We start from the raw sequence: 10,053 nt of genomic DNA, 5'->3' as shown, positions 1-10,053 counted from the left end.
GCAGTGGGGTTCGCTGTGGTGGGTCGCCTCAAATCCCAGCTCACACTTCGCAAACTAGTTTCTGCCCCTAGGGGCTGCGGAGGCGGGGAGGGGGACAGGGAGCAGGGAGTGAGAGCAAAGGCCTGGCCTTGGAGTGGAGTGGCGTTGGGGGACCTTCCCTCTCCAACCCAGACTAGATCTGAGCATCATCCCCGCGCACTTTTAGAATCCAAATTTGAGGAGAGAAAGACAATGGTGGGATTGCTAGACCAGGAAAGGAAAAAATGAACCACAAAGGGCAATAGGAGGGTGAGGAGGAGTCGGCACAAGCCCCCCTGACAGCTTCAGTTCCCTCACAAACTCAGAGTCAACTCCTAATTCCAATACAGCTGACCAGACAGCCCCAGCTTCCTACCTGGGTGTCAGCAGGCTAAAGACTCCTTCCCTGCAAGGGGCAGAAGCCCAGGCCTGAAGAGAAAACTGCAGCCCTTTAGCAAAGCAAACTCTGTGGTTTTGTCTCCCTTTTGGCTCTCTCAGCCCCACCAATCCCAACAGCACCCTGGTGGCTGAGAGGAAGAAGGAAGGAATGCAGACTCTGGGGTCAACATGGGGCCTATATGGCCCTCCGAGTCTGGTGGGGAAGGATGTCTCAGGCCCACCCAACTGTCGCTTTTGTTTTATCTGCAGTTGGGGAAGGGCCTTAATTCCTTTGGACCCATACAGTGATCACCCACCCTGACCCCAACTCTTTAACCAGAGCCTAGTTAAGCTAAAGGGAACAGAGAAGAGAGAACTTTCCCTGTCTGTGTAAGTCAGCAGAGCAAGCCATCTAGGGACTGAGTTTTCATGGGATAGGTGCAAAGCGATGTGTTTAGCAATGAGTAGCCTAAACAAGTGGGTCTCAGCCTCTCTCACCCACCACCCATGAATGACATATAATATATACGCCCCACACTACCACCTTCATTCCTCAATTTTAAAGTTTGCTTATCACTGGCTAGACCATTGTTTCTCAACCTTTTTTTTATCCCTTGCCCGCTTTTGATAAATATAAAGAAACACCCCAATTACTCCCACCATATTCTGATACCTTTTTCAGGGGTTGTGCTCCCATCACCTGTGAAAAATCACTGAAAATATGGGTGAAATGAAAGGCATTTCATTTTCAAAGTCAGGAAAGGAATAGGGAAGGCATTAGAGATGGTTCCCTGAAGACCTTAGCCTAAAGTTCTGCATTTGCCAAAAAGGCCAAAAAGCAATACCATTATAATGAAGACGAGTGGAAACAAAAAATAGAACTTTCTCCCATCCTTTCATAAAACCATGTAGTTGAGTGCATGCCTGGTCACTGGCTCTTATGGAGAATGTCATGGACCTAGAGAAGGATCAGAGAATGATTCACAGAATGGGGAGCAAGGGGCTGCTAGAGAGAGCAAACTTCAAAGTTTAGGCCTCTGGAAGGTGAAATAGGATGGAAATCCACAAATAATGAAAGTCCTAGATAAGCAGAAGATTTGTTTGCTCCCCAAATCCTGAAATGGGAGATGAGGGGGCCTCATAGAACCGGAGTGATGCAAGCTCAGGATGAATAGGAAAATGTTCCTTGGCACACAGTGGGCAGCAAACTTCCAAAGCTCATTTCCAGAAAGGAGGTAGAGGCAGGAAGTAGAAATGGAATCCTTCAGGGCTTGGGAGGATCAGTGCATGTCAGAGCCACAAATGGTTGCTGGAGCGGAGGGGGCAAGGCGTAGAAAGAACTCAGACTCTGGTTTTAGGAGAACTGGATTCAAATCTCTTTAATCTGTGTAACCTTGTACAAATTCATCTTAGAGGTGAAATGAGAATGCACATTCCTGACACTCAAGGTGGTTTTAAGAGTTCTATGAAATCATGTATTTGAAAGCCCTTTGCAAATGGAGAAGCACCACAGAAATAAGAAGCATTATTGCTATTATTATGCCCAAACTGTAGGTCCCCTGTAACCACAGAATCTTTGTTTGGAAGGATGGGGTCTCAAGTCCTAGAGCAGCCTGGTAGCATCTGATCCAGTCACAGGAAGATTCTCAATGACAGATGGAACACCCTATCCCAAGATTCTGATGCCTGCCATTTACCCCTGCTCCTCTCCAAGAAGAGTTCTAGGGAGCTCCACAAATGCTTAACTCTTCCACTAATCTGATCCGATCCCTGCCTGCCTCCTCTTCAAGGCTGTGAATATAAGCCCAGGACCCAGATCCAGGAGGGCAGAGGGGAACAGGCTGGAACTGAGCTGGGGATAGGCATGAGAAAGGGACAGAGCCACCCAAATCTTTTTTTCTCCATTCATTCTAAATGATGAGTCCTAGAGGGTGGGGAGGAAGAAGGAAGCTAACCTGAAAGATCCATTAGGTCCTGAGCTTTGGGATCATCTGGAGTGTCTAGTCCATGGTCATGGACCAGGGACCCATGAGGAGAGTGATAGGGACAGAAAGGCAGTGGGGTAAGTGAGAGCTGCTTTCAAAACTCTCTCCACTCCTTTTCCATTGTCCTCCCTGGGGCCTTCTTTACACTTTAGTTAAGTGCCCCCTTTCCCACCTTTCCCCTGCTCAATCCATTCTGTTCACCACAGCCAAATAAAGGTCTCAGAGATGCTGCTCTTATGTCTCTCCCCTGCCTGCAAGCTTCCAGTGACTCCCATTGCTTGGAGCACTGCTTCTCAAAAGGGGGGATGGGGGGAGAGGGCAGGACAGGAGTGGAAGGGGCATGACGCTGCAAGATAAACATGGCCCATCTTCCTGGTGTGTGATGTCACTTGAAGATGTCACGTGGAGATTTGGAGAGAAAACATTATTTTATATTAAGACAAATATAATTTAAGTACGGAACAGAATGCAAAATTTGCTTCAATTTTTACCATAAGGTTGGAGATCTCAAAGAAGTTCCATATTGGTGGCAGATGTTTGAGGTTGTGCTCCCAGTTTCCCAGAGTCATGTTCTCTCTTACTGGTCTTAGGGGTTTTTGATGGAAAAGCTGGAGATGCTCTAGCCTAGACTCTATCAAACCTGAAGCACCATCCCTTGTCCTTCATTGGAGTCCCCCCGACCTGTTTTTCTCTGATGATCTCCCATGGCCCACACTGAGACCCTGGCCACATTAGGCTGCCTGTTGCCCTCTGAACCTGCCAGCGCATTCCCAATCCTGCTGTGTTATTTAGAAGCCTCTGCTCCTTTACCTCCCCAGTTCCCAGCTCTGCCATGTGCTACCTTCTCTGAGCCCCAAAACCTGATACCTTACATGGGATTCCATCTCTTTGATCCCCCACAATGTGAATATTAGTCCCATTCAGCCTATCATCGTCCATCCTGTTTGCCTCCCCAGACTGTACAGGCTCCTAGAAGTCAGGCTCTGTGCCTTACCATTCTTAGGGATTTGTCTTAGCACCTAACATTTGCTGAAGGAAAGAAGAAAGGGGAAGAGTGGGTTTGGGGGCCCATTTCTCTGATCCTTAACTTACCCCTTGATAAATTAACCACATCAAATCATTGCTGCCTCCACTTGAGTCTTAGGGTTTCTTCGTGGGGCTGTGAGACTCGTCTACAGCTGTCTTCGTTTGCTCCCATTTGCTCACCGCAGTTCGGCAAACCAGACGGTTTGGGTGTTCAGCATCCCTGATGAACTTAAGGGCCTCACTTCAGATCCAGGTTTCTAGGTGGGCTCCATGCTAGTTAAGGGCCCTGGTTTATACTCTATTGCCAACCTGCTATTTGCTAAGCAGAGCCACAGCACCCCAACTCTATCCCCTCCATCTTCCTCTTCATTCAGTGGTTTTCTCCCATCTCAGTTCTAGGGTATACCTTCTGCTTAGGCATTATTATTTCAACTACTTGGGAGCTCTCTGGCTGTAGTCCTGGTTTCTCCCGTTGGCATCAGGACAAAAGTGGGCACACATGGCATTTGCCTTCTTGCCATGAGCTTGGGTCTCTTGGAAGCCATGGCCTCCCTACTGTGAACTCTCTGGCCTGTGATGACCTCTGCTCTCCACCTTAATATACCTTGAATATTTTGTTCTTGCTGCAGTCCATGATAGGCTTCCTGTAATTCCATGTAGGCAGCCTGTACCTCAGAATCAGAGTGCGCCTGCAGGCCCTTTCTTCTTCCCTGGGCTAGGATTGTCACCCTGACCCCACGGAGCCTTGCCCGTGCATCCCCAGCAGGGTGTGTCAGGAAGGCTGGATGGGGGACAGGCAGCCCCTCCCAGAACTGGACTCAGCACCACTGTTAAATCCTGACTCTCTTTGGCCCTGCCTGGTATTTCCTACCAGCGTCAACCAATCCTGCAGCTTCCAGACTTACTGCTTGTCCCTGTCCACTGAGTGAGGCGAAGCCCCTGGCCTCAGTCCCAACTCCCCAGCTTCCTGACCTCCAACAGTTTGGGGGAGCTTAATCCTCAGCCAGCCTGTCTCCAGCTCAGACAACAGCTTGGCGCCCCCCGCCTCTGCCTGGCTAGCCCACCCAGCCACGAGTCAGCTAGAGGCCTGTGCCCCCACCCTTTATCTCTCTGTTGCCTGCCTGACTGTGGTGTTCTTGCCTTTTCAGTTTCACAGGCAAAGCCCTTCTCAGCCTCATCACGCCCTTCCCACTGTTACTACCCCAGTCAAGAGCCTGAAAGCTTCCTTCTTTCCTTTACCAGTCCCTGATCCCCAAAGTGCCTCTTAGCTTGGGTCATTCTGTCCATTTTGTTGTTACCTTATTGACTGGGCCCTCCCTTATGTGTAGGGTATAGTATTCACAATACACCTTTGCATTCCACTCTCAAATTCTGCATACTTACCTTTATTCAATAGAGAAATTCTTCACTGGGAGATTCAGGGTCTAGGAAGGTGAACTCAAGCAAGGGCAGATGTGAGGATGAGATCTTACCACTCTAGCCTCAGTGCCTTACTCAGTGCCCAGCTCATAGAGGTGCCAAATAAACATCTGTTCAATGAGTAAGGAGGGAGGGGAAAGCAACTTGGATAGAGTTTTACCCCCACTTATTTTTTCATCAAGTTTTATTTTAACCCTACAACAATACTAGAGGTAGGTAGGGAAGGAATTATGTTTTCCCTTTTAGAGATGGAAAAAATATGTCCAGAGAGGTAAAGAACACATAGCTAGGAAGTTGGGGAGCCAGGACATGAACCCAGATCTTTGTCTCCAAACCTAATTTCTTCCAGCTATACCAAATCACTTTCCTAGGTGGGAGCTGGACAATTTCTGCCCTCTTCCCCCAAGCCATCCTCTTATTCAGACTTCTCCCCACCCAGCCAAACAGGCTCTCCCCCAGCAACCACTGAGTATAGAGCACTCCCCTGGCCCCTTTGGCTTCCTCCTCCCCCATAGAGTCCTTAGTTCCTGGGACTGAGAGCTGAGGTTCAGAGGGGCCAGGAAGGGGGGAGGGTAACAGCTAGCTCCAAAACAGCCAAGGCAGCTGTCCCTGTCACAGAGAGAGGAGACTGTGTGACGGTGTGGGTCTGTCTGCCTGAATGTGGGAGCACATGTGTGGGAGAGTATGTGTTTGTATGCCTCTAGCTCCAAGTCCAAGTGCTTATTTTGTCTGAGTGGAGGCCCATGTGTGTTTGCATGTGTGTCTGTCTGTCTCTGGGAACACACAGCCTGAAGTCCGCTTTCTCGGCCTCGTCTTTTACTTTGGCCCTTGTCTCTCCTCACCCTGCCTCCCTCTGCTGCAATAGAGGGTGAAACCAAGACACAGGTATGGAATGCTGGGGGAAGGGGAGTTTGGAATAGTGGAAGTCTGGAGCCAAAGCAGACTGGAAGGACAAATGGCACCGTGGGATTTAGGTTTCCCTTCAGGCGAACCCAGTTATCCCTCTTTTCCCAGTGGTGTTGCTCCCATGGCCTCCGGAGAAGTCAGGGGCATGGTTTGCATTTCAAGAGCATCTTGGATATGAAGTAAAAGGAGACTTCAGAACACCCCCTTTTCCAGCTCCCAGTTCTAAGCCTTTTGAGCTATTTGGAAAGAACTACCAGTCAAGGCTGCCAGAGGCCCCACCCAAGGGCATTTCCCTTCTATCAGACCATCACTGGGGCAGCCCCAAGCCTGATTCCTGACTGCAGATCTGGAAGGGGAGGTAAGCTGAGCACACCCACCCCGAACCTGACGTCTCTCCTTCCCGGGTTCCCCTTTAGTCCTACCTCTCCAACCCTAGGAAAAGGTCCAAGGTCTAGACCCCTCTGCCTGCGGACAGAATGGGGACTGCTTCTCAACCTCCTGCCTTGACCTCTGTCCCATGCCCAATCTCGCTTGAGAGGTGGGGGGGGGGGCAGCTGTCATCTCTCAGCTGGTTGATGGGGGCATTACCATGTGCAAATAAAGGCTGCTGCCCATCTGTGCCTCCCTGAGAAAGGCTCCTAATAAATTCAGAGCAGCCAAGTGACACACATCTCAATCTAGGCTAATCCACCACATTAATGCCACCTTGCACAGCCTGCATTAAGTCCTTGTTAATGGGGAGGCAGATGGACCCCTCCTACCCAGCTAGCTCTTCATCCTGCTCCTCTGTCCCTAGCCTTCTTTGGTTCTCCTCTAAGAGGCATCCAGAGTTCTTGAACCTCACTAGTGCTCCTTTCTCCTCATCCCACCAGAGGGGACTTGGAAGAGCCAGCAGGAAAGAGGACCCTGCAGGGGAGACTTGGAGAGGGACCCAGGCAGTCTCCCGGGCAAAGTCAGGCGAGGTTTGGGATAGGCGGTAAGGGTGGGAATATGACCTTAAGAAGCCCACATCTACTGCTGAGGGTGGGGAGTGCTGGTAGAGACTGGCATGAGTAGAACTGGTAAGGGTGTGATAGGTGTCCAGGTAGGCACAGAAGCAGACAAGGCAAGAATGCCCAGGGATTGTCAAACTTATTTCTGATCCCGGAACCCTTTCTTCAAATGCTATCTCTCTAGAAAGGATAAACAAAACAGGCAAAAGCAAGACTGCCCTAGTTGAAGCAGATTCAAGCCAGGCTAGGCTAGAGCTCTATCCCTGAGGCTAGTCCCAAGTTCCAGTCCCTGAGGGGGTTTGGAACACAATTTGAAAAAGCAAATGAAGAAAAAGCATTAGCTGAGGAGTTTCCCAGATCTGGTTCAGATCCCAGTTCCACCACGTATGAGCTCTGTGACCTTAGTGGTGGCTTCAAGTCTCAGTTTCCTCACTGGAACAAGGGTGATAATACTTAATATCGATGCATTCTTGTGAGAAGAGAGATAATGAAGTAAAGGCACATAGTAAGTACTCATAAATAATAGCAGTGATTTTCCTTGTGTGAGACATATTGGGCCTCGTTCAGAATCAAACCTGTCCCACTGAAGAGTGAATAACAGAGGTTCAGGTAGTGTCTCATGTTAGCTGAGGGGCATGTATGAGTTTGTGGGGATACTGGACATACATGCGAAAGGGAACTGAAGTTTTTGAGGTTGTGGTATACAGTATGTGGTGTGCAATAGTGTAGTTTTCATTAACTTGATAAGTATCTATTGAACAGCAACGGTGCACCAGGCAGAGTTTTCGGTGCCCATCAGTGAACAAAACAGTTTGGTGTGCATATCTGTGCATGAAACTTCTGGGTATACACCTTCTCCCCCTTAGGCTACTGTTTCCCCATTCTATCCTAGGGTACGCACACGAGAGTAGCTTATATCGGTGGCTGAGAAACGGGACAGTGAACTTGAGGGGAAACACTACTGGGAACGGGATAACTGTGAGATGTTAGCCCCATCAACCTGCTCTGTGTCTTCTCTCCTTTCCAGAGTCCTCCCTCCATGGAGTTCGGCCTGCTCAGCGAGGCGGAGGCCCGGAGCCCGGCCCTCTCGCTGTCAGATGCGGGCACTCCCCACCCGCCACTCCCAGAACACGGCTGCAAGGGCCAAGAGCACAGCGGTGAGCGCACCCCCTACTGGGAGTAGGGGAGATAGCAGCTCAATCCCTCTTGCGGAGGCGAGGGGACCTGGGAGTGGAAGGCAGGGTGGGAGTGAAGGCTCGGTGGAGGAGGTCTGGGAACCGCAGAGTTCGCGCAGGCCTGGGCGTCCAGTGACCTGCCCCCATCTCGGCCCCCAGACTCGGAGAAGGCCTCGGCTTCGCTGCCCGGAGGCTCCCCGGAAGACGGCTCCCTGAAGAAGAAGCAGCGGCGGCAGCGCACCCACTTCACCAGCCAGCAGCTACAGGAACTGGAGGCGACCTTCCAGAGGAACCGCTACCCCGACATGAGTACGCGCGAAGAGATCGCAGTGTGGACCAACCTCACCGAGGCCCGCGTGCGGGTAAGGTCCTCTCAGACCTGCAACCTTCCCGGCACCGCCCCCTCCCCCCGCCCAGTCCCCGGCCCGGGCCTCCCTCTAGCGTGCCGCTCAGCGAGTAGCCCTGGAGCCAGCAGCCTGTGCCTCTGCCCTGACTGCCCACCCTCGGCCCAACACCCAACGTGCGGAGACCTCCGCCTGCTGCCCGGCACCGCCTCCTTAGAACCAGCCTCTGGCCTCTGCTCTGACTCCACCCGGTCGCTCCAGGCCGCGCGTTTCTTCTCCTCCGGCACTGTCTCTCGTTCTCTTCTTCACCCCTCCTTGACCCCATCCTACAGGACCCTCCAGACCATGCCCCCCCTGACCCAATCTTGCCGCCCACAACTGTTCTCAGCCCCTTTACGCGGTGCGCTGCCCCTGCCCCCGGCCTGGCTGCCCAATCCCGTCTCTAACCTCTTCTGTCTTGTTTATCCTCCGCCCTGCCCCTGCCCGAACCCGGGTCTCGGTGACCTAGCCGCCAGCCGCGCTGACCCCGGGCCTCCGCCCGGCTGCTGCTCTGACAGTCTTTCTCGCATTCCCGCAGGTGTGGTTCAAGAACCGGCGCGCCAAGTGGCGGAAGCGCGAGCGCAGCCAGCAGGCGGAGCTATGCAAGGGCGGCTTCGCCGCGCCGCTCGGGGGGCTGGTGCCGCCCTACGAGGAGGTGTACCCCGGCTACTCGTACGGCAATTGGCCACCAAAGGCTCTCGGCCCGCCGCTCGCTGCCAAGACCTTCCCGTTCGCCTTCAACTCGGTCAATGTGGGGCCTCTGGCATCGCAGCCCGTCTTCTCGCCACCCAGCTCCATCGCCGCCTCCATGGTGCCCTCGGCCGCGGCCGCCCCGGGCACCGTGCCAGGGCCCGGGGCCCTGCAGGGCCTGGGCGGGGGCCCCCCCGGGCTGGCTCCGGCCGCAGTGTCCTCCGGGGCAGTATCCTGCCCTTACGCCTCGGCCGCCGCAGCCGCTGCTGCAGCCGCCTCCTCCCCCTACGTATATCGGGACCCGTGTAACTCGAGTCTGGCCAGCCTGAGGCTCAAGGCCAAACAACACGCCTCTTTCAGCTACCCCGCCGTGCCCGGGCCGCCCCCGGCCGCCAACCTCAGTCCGTGCCAGTACGCCGTGGAACGGCCCGTATGAATGGCCCGGTCCGTCGACCATCCCCGAGGGCGGGGTCGATAATTCACAGCCTCCCCGGACTGGGGTCTTCTAGACTGGCTTGCCCCTGCCCCGGGGTCTGAGAGGGGTGCTGGGGCAGCTGAGGGGTGGGGGGGAGGCGGCCGGCTCAGGAGACAGACTTCCCCCACCGCCGACCCTGAGGGGTGGACTGGACCCTACACACAGTCCGCGCCCCTGGGACTAAGGCCAGGAAAAGGGACCAGTTCCCCAGGGGCCAACTGACCCTTGGCCCACCCCGCCTTCTTCAGACTCCTCTCCTCATTTTCAAAGATTAATGAAATAAACGTGCGCGGACTGCCAAAGGCCTGATGATTCAGAGTTGCGATTCAGCCCCCTCCCCTCAAGCTCTCCCATTTCTAAAGGAGAGCTGGGTGTGCAGGAAAGAAGGGCCGGGGCTTCTAGGGCTTCAGTACCCCCTCAGCTCCCAACACCAGGATGGAAAAGCTGGGGGATTCCTGGACCCAGGGAGCGCACCTGCATGCGCGTTTGTTGAGTGTGGCTTAGGAGCCAGCAACTTGGCTGGCGTTGGCCAAAGTTGGTGCTGCGGCGCCACCCGGTGGTCTCATGGCGGATAACTGGGAGGTCTGGTCTCCAACGCTTACTTGG

General features: G+C 53.4%; 1 protein-coding gene across 1 annotated transcript; it reads left to right on the top strand.

The window, feature by feature from the left end:
• Nucleotides 1-7,763: 7,763 nt before the first annotated feature.
• PITX3 (paired like homeodomain 3) lies at nt 7,764-9,408 on the top strand. Its single transcript, XM_047072693.1, has 3 exons — nt 7,764-7,881; nt 8,059-8,261; nt 8,821-9,408. Exons 1-3 carry the CDS (start codon nt 7,764-7,766, stop codon nt 9,406-9,408), a joined length of 909 nt encoding a protein of 302 aa, XP_046928649.1.
• Nucleotides 9,409-10,053: the final 645 nt, after the last annotated feature.

Source organism: Lynx rufus, unplaced genomic scaffold (assembly GCF_022079265.1).
Source record: "Lynx rufus isolate CCGP_SWC_20201006 ecotype Redwood Valley unplaced genomic scaffold, mLynRuf1.p SCAF_11, whole genome shotgun sequence".
Classification (NCBI taxonomy): domain Eukaryota; kingdom Metazoa; phylum Chordata; class Mammalia; order Carnivora; family Felidae; genus Lynx; species Lynx rufus.
The sequence above is the reverse complement of the archived record's forward strand: the minus strand, read 5'-3'. Positions and strand labels throughout refer to the sequence as shown.